This window comes from Gopherus evgoodei, chromosome 3, assembly GCF_007399415.2.
Source record: "Gopherus evgoodei ecotype Sinaloan lineage chromosome 3, rGopEvg1_v1.p, whole genome shotgun sequence".
Lineage (NCBI taxonomy): Eukaryota > Metazoa > Chordata > Testudines > Testudinidae > Gopherus > Gopherus evgoodei.
In genome coordinates, this window is record NC_044324.1 from 222,289,936 (window position 1) to 222,307,745 (window position 17,810).

The 17,810-nt window shown below is 40.0% G+C and overlaps 1 protein-coding gene across 1 annotated transcript in view; it reads right to left on the bottom strand.

The window, feature by feature from the left end:
- The window catches only part of ZC3H6 (zinc finger CCCH-type containing 6), a 64,048-nt gene that overhangs the window by 5,499 nt on the left and 40,739 nt on the right, over positions 1-17,810 (bottom strand). The window contains 11 exon segments of the mRNA XM_030558215.1: positions 1-69; positions 72-157; positions 160-249; positions 3,594-3,830; positions 5,363-5,880; positions 8,054-8,285; positions 8,288-8,306; positions 8,971-9,080; positions 12,226-12,267; positions 12,270-12,336; positions 15,187-15,303. Coding sequence (XP_030414075.1) covers positions 1-69; positions 72-157; positions 160-249; positions 3,594-3,830; positions 5,363-5,880; positions 8,054-8,285; positions 8,288-8,306; positions 8,971-9,080; positions 12,226-12,267; positions 12,270-12,336; positions 15,187-15,303 — 1,587 coding nt within the window.

Consider the following 17,810-nt stretch of genomic DNA (forward strand, 5'->3'; position numbering starts at 1 on the left):
GGACGACTCTGTAGGTTTCCTAGTATTTGATCTAGGAGTGGATCTCAGTCTTGGATCAACAGCCTGGGTTTCCCTAAACATTTCTCTTTAGCAAGTCTTGGGTCAGTAGGAACAATGACCATATGTTGTTCTGTGGAATGTTGTTGCCGATTCCTATATTCTCTGTTTGTTTCTTTAAGGTTTTTAATATTGATTTAACACTGCTTCCCTCTTCCTCTTCGCTACTGGAGTACCAGTTTACATTATCATCTGAAAGAAAACAAAGGATTAGTCAAACAAATGATCACTGGAGATTCAATAGACTTTGAACTAAGTATAATTCTTAACTGGCTTTTGTCTGATGTTAAGACTTAGCAAAATAAGGTCATAGCAACTATAAATTAGGATTACAGAAATCAGCTAGTGTAAGTAAGCAAAAAAAAATCTAGTTATAACTACTTAAGAACAAACACTCAACTGCCTGGTTGTCTTCTTTTGTATACCTCTTCCATATTTGTGTGTCAGAAAATAACTATTCCTGTCAACAATTCTGTTTAACTTAAATTTCATAAAAATGTATTTTTAAACACATGACTCTTGATGTAAGTGACCTTATTGTTGGTTATGGGGAGGAAGACACGGCTTGCTGCAGTCTTGAATGGTTAAGGTGGAAATGCTGAACTGCTACTCTATCCCCCTTTTATATTTGAAACCCAAAATGTAAGGGATTAGGGAAGAAACCAGGTTCCAGAAAGGGAGATAAGGAGGTATTTAAACAAAATTAGATTATTGAGAACAAATTATCAACCACTACTGCAGTTAGTGGGAAGCCCTGTAATTGTAGTATCATCTCGCAGCCCATCAACATCACCTCAGTCACATCTAGCATAAGTTTCAACCAACTCCCTTTCAATCCATGCCCCAGTCTCACCTGGACACTGAATAAGATCACTGACTGTTTTGGACCGGTCAGATGAAAAGACGACAAAGCTGAGTGGCATCCATATACTGAAAACACCACCGCTCATGTTCCCTTACTAACCCTTATAGCTCCCTATAAACATTAAATAATAGATGTTACAATATGGAATCCAGAGGACTCCATGTGTAAGCACCTTAAGAGAGGAGGAGCAGTTTCCTACTACCACCACCACCTTCGAAGGATGCTCTACAAGGAAAGAACTGAGTCACTCTAAAGCAGCCTGTCTGCCACTACTCTGATTTGAAGATGAGTCAGCAACACCTCATGATCAACAGCACTGAAGACAGCTGATAGATTTAATAATGCCAGCATGAACACTATCTTGATCCATTGCCAGGAAGAGATAATCTACCAATGCAGTCTATGTCCCAGACCCAGGATCATACCCAGATTATCATGGAGGTCTGAGATCACTAGATACTACAAGAGTTGTCTTGCCACAGCCTTTTTGATAATCTTGAACAAAACTGGAAGACAGGACACAGGGTGATAGCTGGCCAGTTGTCAGCATCTGCCAATGATTTCCTGGGCAGTGGCAGTACTGATCCTTCTTTAACAGAAGCAGGTAATCTGTCCTCCCTTCAAGGAAGCAATAGAGTCATAGAGTTTAGGGCCATAAGGGACCACCAGATCATCTAGTCTGATCTGCTGTAGGTCACAGGCCACCAACACCACTCAGTATCTAGACACTAAACCCAACAACTGAAATTGGATCAAAATATTACAGCCCAGAGGAGACTAGACTGCAGAGAGAGAACAGGAATACCTGAGGTGCACCAATTCCCACAGCACCTGCAATGGCAGGGAAATGATTAAGTGAGCCACACCCAGATAATTTCTGTCAAGTGACCAGCAACAACACTCTGAAGCAGAAAATGAAAAAACCCCAAGATCGCTGTCCACCTGATCTGGGGGTAAATACCTTCCTGACACCACATATAGCAATCAGTTAGGCCCTGAGCAAGTGAGCAAGAACCAACCAGTCAAGCACCTGAATGCTCGGTGTCACCTCAGAGCACTGGCCCACACCGTCCAGTGTCCCATTTCCAACTGCAGCCATCTCTGATGCTTCTGAGGAAGGAGACCAACCCTCCCCTACCCTGAATATACTGGGAGGGGGAACCCCTTCCTGACAACTGCAGATGGCTGGCTGAAGCCCTGATGCATGAGCTTTTAGGAACACAAGACATGAACCAAGATTGAGCCCCAGGGCTGCTAAGCTCTGCCCCCTTCAACATCACAAGCAACCACTTCATACAACTGCACTCATAAATTTGTGCAGATCTCTCTTAAAATTGATTAAGCCGTTTGCCCCTGCAACTCCTTTCGGGAGGCTATTCAATAACCTTCTTCTAATTTCCAGTTCCAATTTGTTCATAGCCACTTTATACCCATTTGTTCTTGTGCTAGCACCGTCCTTTAGCTTAAATAGCTTTTCTCCCTCCCTGATGTATGCTCCCTAATGTATTTATAGACAGCAATCATATCCCCTTCTCAGATTTCTTTTTGCTAGGCTAAACAAGCCAAGCCCTTTCAGGGTATGTCTACATTGCAGATGAAAACTCGTGGCTGGCCCAGGCCAGATGACTTGGGCTCATGGAGCTCAGGCTGTGGGACAGTTTCACTGCAGTGTAGACTTCCGAGTTCAGGCCTCAGCCCAAGCTCTGGGACCCGGTGAGGTGGGAGGGTCCCAGAGCTTTGGTTGCAGCCTGAGCCTGGAAGTCTACACTGCAATGCAACAGACCCACAGCTCGAGCCCCGCAAGCTGAGTACGCTGGCATGGGCCAGCTGCGGGTTTTTAATTGCAGTGTACACATACCCTCAGTCTCCTAAGACTGGCCATCCATTCCCCAGCATGTCGCTGAATTCTTATTATTAGACCCTACGTGCATGACCTTGAACTTTGTACTATTGAATTTTATCCCATTTCTGTTGCTCCAGTTGTCAAGGTCATCCAGACCTTCCGTATAATATTCTGATCCTCCTTCTGTATTGAGGATGCCTCCCAAAATTGTACCAGCAGCACACTTCATTAGCACAGTTGTACTTCTGTCCCATGGTTATTAATAAAAATAACTAATAAGACTGGTACCAAGACTAATACAATAGAACATCAGTTGTGAACTGACTGGTCAACCACATACCTAATTGGGAACCAGAAGTATGCCATTAGGCAGCAACAGAGACAACAACAAAACAAAGATGTGTTAAACGTAAATTACTAAATAAAGGGAAAGTTTAAAAAGAGATTTGACAAGGTGCTTGTTTCATTTAGATTAAGAGGGTTAAAAGCAGTATTTTTCTTCTGCATAGTAAAGTTTCAAATAGTATTATGTCAACATTCAGTTATACACTTTTGCAACGAATAACTATAATCTGTTCAGAGTTACGAACAACCTCCATTCCCAAGGTGTTCCTAGCTCTGAGGTTCTACTGTATTAAAGAGCCCACAGAAAAACTGAAGAACAGGTTAGGAAAAGAAGCAAGGAGTAAGTTATTCAGTTGAAATTAAAGTAGGAACTCATATAGGCCTAGTGTAATTAATGGAAATAGTCACAAAATAAAAATGGGAATATTATACCAACACAATATAAAAGAACATTTTTGTTTAGAATGTAACAGTCAACATTACCTTCTTCCTTGCTCATTGCCCTCTGAGACTGACTGCTGATTGGTTCTCCATCTTCTTGCTGTTTTTGACTAAGTCTTACAAAAAGGGCTTTCTGCATTGCTGGAAGAAAATCCGGTACATTAATAGCAGGTTTATGGCCTGTTTTACTGACACGATCTGACTCATTTCCACTCTTATGTGAATCTTGAACAATGAGGTGAGCCTGATGATCACTAAATTCTCCATGCCATGTTCCATCTGCATATACAATATTAAAAAAGAATCAGCTAATTTACTGCTAACAAATAGCCAGAGAAGACTTTACAAGGCAATATTAACTGAAATAAATTTGAGAATATTTATAAATCCCATCACATAAAGGTTAATCTTTCAACTATTTCATATTGAAACAGGCTGAAACATGACATACAAACTGCAAAATCAGCTGATATCTTCCCCAATCGAAAAAAACTGTTTACTTTATTTGCAAAAAATAATAATGAATTGTAACAAATCTTACAATTCTCAAGCTTTCAGATGACTTTTCACCAATTTGCACACATACAGCGTACAAAAATAAACTATAAAATGATACTTTCCCCTTGGCTAGAACACCAGTAAGAAAGGGTTTTATCAAATCTAATATGATTAGAACTGTTTTTTAAAGGGAATATCTGCATTTACACACAGAGAGAAACGTTAATATTTTAAAATTGCAAAGATGAGTACTCAAAAAGTTAGGAAACATCAGAATTAAGGCTAGAACTGCAACTTTTATGATGATAGAAAAAAACTGTAACATTAAATTCTATAAATTTTGAGAGGTGGACAGAGCTTCTCTACTGCTTTGATAAATCAGGAAGATTGAGGGTGAGAAGCCAGATTTTACTAGACAATACCTGAAAGTTTAACAAAACACCAATATTAGAACCACAAGGTGCTGAGGCAGTCACTCAAATACATTAAACAGAAAAAGCAGATCTTAACTGAGGCAGTGTTTGCATTAAGACTATGAATAAAATTAAAATAGTGGTATTTAGGCTCCTTGTGTCTAGTCAATTGAAAATGAGGCTCCTGAACATCTTCCAGTTAGGAGGGTTTTAGGATGACTTCTTGGTCTGAAGGAGAACAAGGACAACCACCACCAGCTGTTCAGGATAAACAAGTTCTCAAAGATTCATCTAGTTTCAGGTTAAAAGTTAGACTCTATCTTGATCTTTGCAGAGCAAATGAGGTTACTCATCTGTAACAGGAGGTTCCTTGAGACATGTGATCCTTATCTGTATTCTACTTGTGGGTACGCATACATACCATGCACCCAAAATCAAAGATTTCTAGCAAGTAGTATCCATTGACCTGCACGTGCACAATTGTTCACCCTCCTTGTCCCTCTAATATCATTTGGACCAACATAGCTACAACTACACTGCGTATGGTGAGTACAGAACAAAGAGCTTAAGGAGTCAGAGGGAAGAAAACTGACTGGCTTGTTTAGCCTTATGCATTAGAATTCTTGTAAATGCTAAATTTACAAGTACTAGTCTTAGTGTCTTTACTTCAGTCAGCGCTATAGCATGGCTCTCTGCTGGATTTTTTCTCTTTTTTGAAAGTTCTAGAATAGCTTTTTCCTTTTTTAAAAGAAGGTTGTTTCACAATATTCTTTAAAGATACATCTCAAACAGGTTAATTTTTCTAAAATTTCTTTTGATTCTTCTAGAGGTGCAGTAATACTTCAGAAAACAGAAACATGTCTCACCAAGGAACAAAAACAATTCTGAACACAAACTTACCTCCTGTGCTATTAGTTGGCTGAAAGCTATGTACAGCTTGATGTGAATAGTAATTGTCATAGAAATCAGCTGGGTTCTGAATAGATTCATAATTGATATTCTGCTGTCGTTCACCAGGAATCTGCTGATACAGTGGGCCTGGTGGGCAATGATTCTCTCTGGGTATATTCATCATATGTCCTTGAACTCCTGGAGTGTTGTATGGTGCACCAATGCCTGGAGGTGTTAAAGATGGACCAGCTTGTGCTTGAATTGGTATGCCAGTTTGACCCTGTGGTCCTAAAAAGCCTGGTGGAACAGGCTGCAAAGGAGGGCTGTGTGGCATTGCTGGACCTTGGGGTCCTGTACATTGGTGATGCCCAGGAGAACCTGGGTGCATTACCGGTCCATTATGTCCTTGTGGTATGCTGGGACCAGGCCCTGGACTTGACCCTGGATTATACATATGCTGAGGATGTTGGTCATTTCCCTGAAACTGCGGTCTTGGTGGTGATGTGCTGTTATAGAATGTTGGTGGCCTGTAGGTAGAAAACTGACAAGTTAAGAACAAGCACATATACATGCTACACAAAACCAGACTGCAGTACATATCATTTATACATTTTAAAAAGGCAACATTTTAAAAAATACACTTTCCTCTCCTTGTCATACCTTTCTAGAAGTTTGGAATGACATTTCTCTCTTCTGCAACATTTTACCCTGTCCCTATGATAAACAAGTCACTGCTTTACTAAGTATGATGTGGAACGGAATGATTGGCTTTACGTCAGAGAAAGAAAAGGAAGCAGCAAAAATTGGATTGAAAGTAAATGAGAGAAAACCAAGATGATAAATGTAGGAAACTAAACAACGCATGCAGACGTTTACGTGGATGGAAAAGAAATTGAACAGGTAGAAGAGTTGTGCTCTCTGGGGAACATGACAACACCTGAAAGTAGCTGCGATAAAAGTATCCACATGAGATGAGGAAAAGCAAACATCGCTTTTGGAAGGATGAACATCTGGTCGACAGAGATCTCCACACCAAACTAAAGGTCAGTTTATATCATGCAATTGTATTAAGCACGCTCGTGTACAGAGCGGAGACTTGGCTGATGACAGTAGCTAACAAAAAGAGATTGGAGGAGGCTGATAAGAGATGGCTGAGGAAAACATTACATATTTCAGGGAAAGACAAAATAACAAATGCAAGACTGTGGGAGCTGACAGAGCAGAACATGTTAGAAAATATCAAAGAAAGCAAGTTCATGTGACTGGGACATGTAAACCGTATGGAGGGTGGGAGACATGCTAAACAAACACTGAATTGGGTATCTGAAGAAGGAAAGAGAAAGCTAGAAAGGCCAAGGAAGAACAGGAAGAAGACAGTAAACAAAGGATATTGACTGCGCTAGCATCATCTGAGATGAAGTATCCAACTCGCTAGTGACCATGATCAGTGGAGGAACTGGACTACCTGATGTGTCAGCTGTATAGGAGAAACTAAGGTCTAAGGTAAAGACTGCACTTACTACTGCAAGATATCTTCTGTTCACTTTAACCTGCACGAATATCACTGATGTGCGGATGTGAACAGCACTAGGAACTGTATTTTCTTAGTTGAGTGGTTCTTCAGACCATCAGGGAATGATTACAGTTTTTCCATACTGTAATGGTTTCCCTTTCCATTTTTTCCCTGAAGCGCTCTGTGTAGCTTGGAAGCTTGTCTCTTTCACCAACAAAAGTTGGTTCAATATAAGATATTACCTCACCCACCACGTCTCTCTAATATCCTGGGACCAACATGGATAGAAAAACACTGCAACAACACTTTTTCACCTAAAAGGAGTGGGGGAGTTAGAAAAAAGCGGTTTAGATTCCAAATGTTCTTGGGGATGTCTGTTCAAATCTTTGGTGCCAAGCAGATATGAGGTTGACAGGGGAAAACTAATTCTTATAGTAAACATCTGTCCACACTACAAACACATCACATTGTGTGCCACAAATCCATCACAAATGGCAATCATGAGTAGCCCAAGAGTGGAGCAGCAGAATAGATTTTGCAGTCAACAGCAAGGTGTATTGGCAGAAGTGTATGTGTAAGTTTGCACAAAACCTGCCCAAATTACCAGTTTAAAACATCCCAAGACCAACAAAGACCTGAACTCAGGGTTGAAGAAATCCAACTCAACGGGACCAGATAAAATGTCGTATCTAACAATTAGGTCTACATTTTATGGGAGGTGGCTAGGTAAGAGGAACAGCTCAGGTAACGGCAGTGATGTCTGGCAGAGCTGAAATAGCAACAACGAAGACCCTGCACAGAGTTTCATTAGGGAGTTCCTTCACTGACTGAAGTCAAGAAAGAGCTGACTATCAGGGAGACTAGAGAGAGATGGAGGTTTGTTCACCGTGCAAAGGAAGGTGGGTTCATAGTCATTCAGAGGACTGGAAAAACAGAGTGAAGGAAGTGAATTCCTTGCCTGTTTCTTCTGGCAAGGTCAAGACCCAGGAGTAGTAATCCTGTGTACAGGGTATTAGATACACAAAAGATACTATAATTATGATAGCAAATAGTGGAAATTCCCCCCACCCCCACCCCCCACTAGATAGCAAATTCTGGAAATCCTCAAGGCTATCAATTTCTTCTAAAAATGTGGTGTGGTCCATTTCTCAAATGTTTATAAAGCCATTTTTCATTCTAAAACCTACTTTTTTCCAATCTTGTGTGCTAAATCCACAGTAGGTTTCACAACGATCTCAAACAGAGATGGAATTTTCTTGAATTCACCAGAAGGATCTTGAAAATTTTCTGTATCAGACTCAGAAAACGAAAATTGCTCAGGTGGAGTTGGCAGAAGTCCAACTCCTGGAGGTGGCTTAGGAAGAGGAACTATGCCACGCTTTCTGAGTTCCTCCAGTTCTTTTTCATCTTCATTTGTGGCTCCTCTTCAGTATTCAAAACCTGAAACAAAGCAATGCAGTGAAAGTTTTATTGTACTAAATTTGCACTGAACTTAACATTTTATTGTAGCACTTAATTTATATTTTAAAACAATTAAACTGCTCTGTAATAGTATGTCTATTATATACTGCCTGCCATTAACATCGAAATCAGAAGAATTCTAAATCCCCCCTTAAAATTTCTTGTAGGTCAGCCAGGAATTAAACTATTTCTGCAATATGGAACATACACTTTTAGGAGGTCTATGTCCCTTGATCAGTAACTTCAGATGATGGAAAGCAGTAGCATGTTCTAAAATACATATATATTTCATGCCATATGAGTATATATTTAAAAATGGAGAGAATAAGGAAGTTGTCAAAGAATTGCTAAAGAAGAGTGAAAGAGCAGAAAAAATAATGGATAAAGAGAAGGAGAGAGGTGAAAAAAATGAAGGGGGGAAAAAGAGAGAAGGAAAAGAGAATTCATTGTGTAGCATGTTGTCATAGAGCCAAACTTCAAGGCTGAGATTTTCTCAGGGAGCTAGGATGTTAAACATTACTGGGAGATAGGTACCTATCTCCTTTAGACCCCTTGAAAGATCCCAGCCTATATTTATTCCATTTGATTACCTTGCCACTCAGAAATAATTTTCACTTACTGTGCCAGTATATGCATTACTCACCTTATCTAGCAGTTCTTTTGTTTCTTTAGTTAATGGAGCATGAGAAAACTTGCACTTATCCCCTTGGTAACATTTTGCTCCTGTATGATAGAACTTGCAAGGAAATTCATGTAGCAGCAAAAATATTAAGGATCTAACAGGTAGCAGCATTTAATTTGCAAACTAATTTTCAGTGAGATTTCCACTGCTCCTAAACACTTATTATTTCCAGAATCATATTTTAAGCATTACGGCAAGACTAACAAGCAATTCACTGTTTAATCCCATTTGACACTGCTAGACTGATTATATGTATTTAATCTGCTCCTCCCAAAAACAAAAAATCCACCCCCCAATCCCCTACTAAAGTCTAACTTCAAGTCTTTATTAATCTTTTAATATATGAAATAACCTAATAATCTGTCAAACTAAAGCCAATAATTTCAGAAAAAGATGAAGCTCCCTCCTTACACTATCTAATTTTTCCTACTGTAAGTGTCTCAATACAGTGAAGTTATACATTATTAGGTATAGTCTCTTCTTGAAGCAAGGGAAATTTAATCCTTTAAATGATGTATTACTTACGACAGGGATTAAATATGAAGTTTTATCCCGGACTTTAAATTTTCAGGTATTTATCTGTTTAAATTAAAATTTGTACAATTATAGAATCAATCAATGACCAAAACCTTTATTTGTATTAAAAACCATATACTAGTCCATGAAATTTAGGGACAGATTATGTGTAAGAAAAGGGAATCTTCACTGAAGTGTGTGTTTCAGGGAGAGAATGGTTGAAACAGCAGCTCTTGGGGTTTTTTTATACACAGTAAAAGCTGTGTTATCCAGCACTTTATCAGCCGGAAATCTCTATTAACTGGCATTTCTGATATCTCCCAATACAAATCTTCAATCTAGTAACCGGGACTAGTATACTACCCAGGAGATTATGCAATTGAACATTCTGCACTCTACTTTTATGCAAAAGAGGCAGAAGACAAGTAAGCAAGCTGGTATCAGGGATTTATTCAAAAAAGCAGCTTCCAAGGTGTGTCATAGGGTCATTACAGATTCAGCCCAAGCTCCTACACCGTCTACATCCACAACAATAATTAATGTTGATAATAATGACCCTGAGGCACTGCAAGATCCTGAAGTGCCTTCTGAATCATCAAAGAAAGATTAAATTATGTTCAGTGTAAGTTTTAGTGTTAACTATATTTTTAGTGATTTGGGTGTATGCCATGTGCTGCCCATAGTGATATGTAGTGTCATAAGATAACCTACTATATAGAAAACTTTACCTGTATACACCTAAGTGCTTCAAGAAACCAACCACTCTGCAGTGCAGTACTACAACTGGATTGGTGAGTATCGGTATGCTATTTAATATATTTTATTCATTTTACTGTATTCTAATTCTTTGAAATTGATATTCCATTGGTAAATATAACTCTTAGTTAACTGGAATTTTTGATTAACTGACACCTCTCATTCTGCCGGATAACAAAGCTTTTAATATGCGCGCGCGCACACAGCTTTAAAAAGCGTGGTTCTGATCTAAAAAATGATCAAGTGTTATTGTCAGGTTCCAGGTTTGTGTGTAAAATTTGAAATATATTCAATTTGCAAATAAACTTTTTTTTTTTTTTAGCCAGACTTTCAAACTTAATCCAGGTTTTAAGAGTTAAACTATGATCTTTCCTTGTCATGGATCATCAGTAGAAAAGGCTCTGCAGGACAAATTATACCCTTAGTGACACTCATGCAACCCAGCTGCCTTCAGCAGGATTTGCACAAGCATAGCTGATTAAAATTCAGCAAACAATTCTGTTGAGGAAGCCATGAAAGAAGAGACTCCTGCTTTCTCTCTCTTAGTTGTGTTGCTAAATGGAATCAAGAGCAGTAAAATTCATTTATTCATTAAAGCAAGCTAATCTGACTCTGAATTCCCACTCCAAAATCTTTAACTTTATTTTAGATTGGTAAGGGCATTTCAAACAAGCCATGCCATTATTTATATCACTAAAACATCCCACACACTAAGCAATCAGGGTAAGATTACATAACTGACAGCAACCATAACATCCAGTTCTCTCTCTCATACACAAAACCCTCACCATCCAAATTCAACAGAAAAGTTTGATTGCTGGTCAGGGAAAAATAAACTCTGCTTGCACAGTTAAAACAACTCCAGTGAATATGAATCAGTGTTAACCATCCAACACACAACCGCACATAAAAACTAATACCTTATTTTTGTTCATGAAATAGTTGTACCAACTCTGTGGCTTTGTACAACCATGCACAATATACAAGTGCTATTTTAACAATTCAAGACTGCAGACCTGATTTGTGCAGTTATTTACATCTGTGCAATATGTAAGCCAAGCAGGTGTACAATGCTATTCAATGAGGAGTATTTTATAATCATTTTATACAGGTACAAGTAACCCATTCCCCACTCCCAACTCCAAAAAGTGTTTTTTGTGTGTGTGTTGGGGGAAAGCCATCCTGTCTCCATCCAGCTCTACCCTCCTCTCACACAAAGCACTGTCCTGCCCTTCATTCAGAAATAGGATCAAATAATGATGTACACCAGCTCCCTGTGCTAAGGAGGTATAGGATGGTACTTAACTGCACCTTCTGCTCCAGACTGGAAGGACATGGAGATCTTGAAGTTGTCATATCTCATTCTTACCACAGAGAGAGCTGGCGGGCTGTGTTTACCATTTCCATTGAAGGAATCAAGAGGTGGCTATGATGTTGCAGGATCCCTAATGTACGTCTTATGGGATACCAGAATACGTGGTAAAATACTTGGTAAAGATTGGGATACCAAAATACATGGTAAAAAGTAAACTAATTTCTAAGAGTTCTCAGTTTTGAACTTCAATAATACCCCAATAGTAAGAAGGATTTAAAAATTAAGTACTCTATAATTTTATCTTGTCACTGTTGCTTTCGTAAAAACAAATTCATGGGATAAAAGTTGTGAACCAACTGTAATGTTTAATTTTTTTATATATATAATCAGGTTAAATCTCAAAAGAAAATTGTAAAGAATCCATGGAAAATACCTAACTATAATTTGAAAACTTCTCTCTTTCACGCACATATCACCATACACTGATTGCACGAACTTTGCAAATGATCTTTCACAATAAAACACAATCAGTCAGTGTGTTTATAAAGTGTAAAGAAAAATCAGATTATCCTAAAATATAAAACCTTAACTAGGATTATAATTCAAATATAGTTTTTCCCAAAGGATATTATGCAAATAAATGCAGTTCTCTCCTTTGGTACAATAACCTGTATGTAACACTTGCAGATTTCCTTTTTCTTCTCTATCTCTGCATCATGATCAAATTTACACTGGTCTCCCTGTAAATAGACAGAAAAGGAGAGACAAAGATATCAATTCTAAATGCTGAATTTATTCAACTTCATATTTTAACATGATGCTTTCATCCTGTTTATCCAGTTTTGAACTTTTCTCTCTATTGACAATACATGTATTTAACAAGTATGTCAATGTTCTTGAGATTCCAAAAAGAAGTGAAGATAAAGAACATTTTAGCACATTCTCAGACTAGGGTCCACAGAGTATATGCTGGTTGTCCATGGAGAGTAGGCTGGTCACATGGCACTGGTTTTTTTCCTTGATTCCATCTGGTAAATTGCATTAAAAGAAGCTGAAAATGAAGAGGTTACTCATCTTGTGCAATTATCAGAGTACTTCGAGATGTACCCCCTTATGGGTGCTCCATTTTGAGGTGCATGTGCACTTGAAGTGGCGCACTCATAGGGACACTACCTAGAAGAAAAATTAAATACCTCCTAATATTATCTTTCAATTTAAGCAATGTGTAGTTGTTGCAAGGAAATTGTGTGATCACAAATGCACGGGGAGGAGGATTATGCTATGAAAAAGTATTAGAAACTATTACATAGGGCTGGCCATCTAGACCAGTGATCTCAAACTCAAACAACCACAAGGGCCACATGAAGACTAGTACATTGGCCCGAGGGCTGCATTACTGACACCTCCCCCCCTCAGCCCCGCCCCCACTCCACCCCTTCCCTGCTCCCATTCCAACCCTTCTCTGAAATCCCCACCCTAACTCCGCCCCTGTCTTCCCCCAGGGGATGCCGGAAGGGTGTGGGGTGAGGCTCAGAGGGGGCAGAGGCTCAGAGCAGGGAGTTGGGGTGTGGGTGCAGGAGGGATGAGGGGTATGGCAGGGGGTTGGGATGCAGCAGGGGGCAGGCAGGGGATTGGGGTGCAGGAGGGGTGCAGGGTGCGGCAGGCGTTCAGGGCAGGGGGTCGGTTGCAGAGTGTGCCAGGCAGCTCACAGAAGGGGGTTGGGGTGCAGGAGAGGTGCAGGGTACAGCAGGGGGCTCAGGGCAGGGGGTCAGAGTGAAGGGTACAGCAGGGGATCGGGGTGCGACAGGGGGATCAAGACAGTGAGTTGGGGCGCAGGAGGGGTTTGGCAGGGGGTCAGGGTGCGGCAAGGGGCTCAGGGCAGGGAGTTAAACTGCAGGAGGAGTTCGGGGGCGGGCTCTGGCCTGGCGTGCACTGGGGGCAGGGCAGGCTCCCTGCCTGCCTGCCCTGCCCCCACGCCACTCCAGGAAGTGGCTGGAATGTGGGGGAGCAGGGGCACATGGGTGTGTGTATTGCTGTTGCTTCAGGCACCGCCCCCAGCATCTTCCATTGGCTGGGAATGGGGAACTGCGGCCAATGGGAGCTCTGGTGCGTGTTGGGCTGGAGCCGCTCTAGATAAATGCCAGGGGAGGGGGGGGGGCTGCGAGCTCACGGGCCACAGAAAATAACCTCACGGGCCACATGCAGCCTGCAGGCCGTGTGTTTTGAGACCCCTGATTTAGACAATACAAAAAAATCATATAAACTGTATTACTTTACATTATGACTGGTTCCATGGAAAGTTTTACACAACAATAATTTTTGAAAGTACTTTCAAAAAATAAAGTACAACTGTTTTATAACTTCATAAGGGGAGGGATAGCTTAGTGGTTTGAGAATTGGCCTGCTAAACCCAGGGTTGTGAGTTCAATCATTGAGGGGGCCATTTAGGCATCTGGGGCAAAAATCTGTCTGGGGATTGGTCCTGCTTTGAGCAGGGGTTGGACTAGATACCTCCTGAGGACCCTGACATTCTATGATTCTATGAACTGTAGGTGGCACTAAATACTCATCATATTGGGAACCATGGGATTTAAGTACCATAACACACAATGCCATGAAAATATTCAAGACTATTACCTTATATTTCCACCAGGAATTTGGAAAGAGCCTTATTACATTTTATTTTTACTTTGGAAGTAAATGATAAAGAAAAAAAGTTCACAATCATGAAAAGACACAGAAAATTGTGTACCTCCAAATTCACAGTGGAACTCGGAATAAGTGACATAATAAACATTTTTGACATACACATATCAGATTAAGAGCAAATATGTAATTTTTTCATAATTTATTTCAAATTTCTATATTATATCTTATAATTGATTAAAAGATTAACTTTGGTACCAGAGAATTAAGCTGCATTGTATTATTAGTTTCAGAATGATACAATACCAGAATCTACATAATGGTAGGCTAGCATGCAATGGATTATGTCTGGCTCTAATATTCTAATTCAATTTCTCTTCTTCCTGTTTCCCAACCCCTCCAAGCTGCTGAGGTTTTTCAGGTCTGCCTTTCTTGGATGTTTGGGAAAACATATTTTCCCCTTTCTTAGGCTGGAGAGATAAATACTCTCTGTGCATAATTAAAACACTGTTTTTCACTATGTCCAAAATCTATAATATCCAAGAAAAGATTATTTTTAAACAAAAATGAATCCTAAATCACCCTTCGCATGTCCAAAATCAAATATTAAAAATACAGATTACATATTATACTAATTTCAGATTCTAATATTGCTGGACACAGGTGTATTTATCATACTGAACCTGCAAATAAATAAGTGATCAATAGTATATCATTTTTATATAATTTACATTGCACAGTGAAAGGATATGTAGTTTGATAGTTTTCCCTCAAAATTTTCTCTTGCGTTTATTTATTTATACTTCCTGCCAACAATACTAAGGCAAAAAAAACAAAGTTACATAAAACAAGTTTTCCTGATATTAGCTAAATTGAAATAGAATGCCCACCCTTTCTCCGACTCCCGCTAGAGATACATACATGCATATAAAGTATATATTTACCTTAATACATCTTCCCTCAAGAAAATATTTACAAATTTGTTTTCCTTTATGTTCCACCGTATGTTGATTTATGAATTCCTGACTCATATTCACCCATTTCTTCACTGGTTTGCCTTCCTATAAAAAGAAATAAAAATATTTTAAATTTATGTGTTACAGTTACTATTTTGAATATATTTGCAAAACAACAATTTCAGCATTCAAAGCAGTAGTTACCCCAAAGTGGAATAAAATTTCAAAATAAAATGACAGTAATTCATGACTTGAGTGTTTTCAAATTACTGTACGCAGTTCAGAGAAAGGCTATTCTATCTCAAAATACAAAATAAAACCAAATACGCATTTTAAATGTTCTTGGATGTTCTAGTATTGTTCTGCAATACCAAGTTAAGTAAAATTCTTGGGTGAAAATAGCAAACTTTCTGTTATAAATGCAACAAATTTAGAACCCTCTTTCAGATACCATAAAGATTTGTACATCTCAGTTTTGCAAATGTATACAGGAAAAAAATAAAATGTACCTCTGTTGTATGGGACACAGTAACTGGTACTTCATATATTCAATGATTTCAAGACAATAACATTACAGTTAGATTAGTCACTAGCTGAGGGCCCAAATACAGCAACTAGGTGTTCCCTCTGGGATGCCAGAATACTAATAGTTAATAGCCAAGGAGTATGAGCCAACTCTCAACCCTGATATGAAGTCTCCTTCCGTTATATATTTTAATGTAAACTTTTAGTGGTTGGTATTTTCTTCTTATGGAAAAAAATCAGAAAGACGACAACAGAATGGTGCTGATGGAGTCTTCACCACCCTCTTCAGTCACTTTGCCAGTCTCAGTACCCTCCTTTCAGGAGAGGATGCTCCTCTGGCTGGGACTTTATTTCCCAACCCAGATTGAGAATAATCAACCAGGCCCACTACAGAACTGTTTGCCTCCACCCAATTGATGAGCAGGAACAGGTCCAGGGATGTTCACAGAAAAGGGGATCCCCCAACACACGTGGGAGGGAAGGGCACAAATAGGGCTGTGTGAGGAGAACTAGGCAGAACCTAGAAGGGGTGACAGCTCAGCACATCGCATCAACGGCTGCTAGGGTTTCCCCTAGAAAAGCCCAGAGCTGCCCCAACAGCCCAAGACCCACAAACATTCAAACTCCCTTATCACTCCCAACCTCTTTCACACATCCAGAGTTCAAATAGCCAAAAAAAGTCATTACAGAAGCATCTGAGGGCTCCAGCTGAAACTGGGGCCCCATTGTGTTAAGTGCTGTATAAATACAGGAAGAATGCTGTTGCCCCAAAAAGTTTACAATCTGAATTGACCAGACAGTAAAAGGGAAATATTACCACCTACATTTTACAACTGGGGAACTGCTGCACAGAGAGATAAAGTGACCTGCCCAAGGTCACACAGGAAGTCCATACCAGAGTCAGTTCTTGAACTTACACATAAGTACTCATGTGCTCCATGTGTCTGAGACTAGAGATTTCCAGCAAGTTCATGCCTGTGCAGTTGCATGCACCCCCGACCCCCGTGCTCTGTACCGAAAGTATAAAGCGGCAGTGATCTCTGACACCTCTAATTCCTCCTCTTAGTGCAAATCCAGTCATGATCCAAAGCAGAAGAGAAGGAGAGCGGATAGTAGACTACAGATAGGGACCACACATCTCCAAGAACCTCTTGTTACAGATAAGTAACCTCCCTTTCTTCTTTGAGTGCTGGTCCCTGTGTGTATTCCACGTGTGGATGATTGGTAAGTAGTATTCAAACAGGAGGACGGTGTGAGGATGTCCAACCTATCAATGAAGGATACTTTTTTTGTCACCCTCACATTAGCCAGAAGAGTAAGTGAACTGGACAGCATTTATGGCTGACTCATAAACCATGTGTTTTAAGTAGAAGGTTCAAAGGGTGGTCTGGCAGGTACTGAGAGCACAAGACTGAAGTTCTCACAGTGAGAAGGTCATAATGAGACCTTTCAAGTATCTGACTGTTAGGTGAGACTTCTATGGGAGGATAGAAGGCATGGAGTGCTGTGGTATGTGGACCTGCAGCAAACGAATGACAAGTCATGATGTCTTGAGGGTGAGAAGGTAATTTAAAAAAGCAGACGTATCTTCATCTTCCATAGATAGATGGTTCTCGAGTCCAGGCAGAGAAATGCCACCATTTAGCTATATAGCATTTTCTGGTGGAATCTTTTTCTACTGTGATTGAGAATAGTTTGAACTGTCTCTGAACATAAATGTTCTTGGTTTGACGCCCATCCAAATAACAGACCATAAAATGAAGAGGGTCTGGGTTGGGAGGTCTGATCTTGCAGTTTTGCTGAGTTAACAGATCCAGGAAGGGTCAGATGCTGATGGGAGGATGGGCTGACGTAAAAGGTCCTGAAACCAGACCTGTCTGGGTGCAGCTGGACCCAATGAGAATGATCTGAGCTTTGTTATGCCAAATCTTTCACAGAAAACGTGGTAGCGGTGAGATGGGAGAAAAAGTGCATCTCAGGCGGTTTGTCCAGGGTAACACAAGGGCATCGTGCCCAGAGTCCAGGCCAATGCTGCTCTGGAGCAGTACAGACTGAACAACTTTTTCATCTTGGAGGCAAACAGGTCC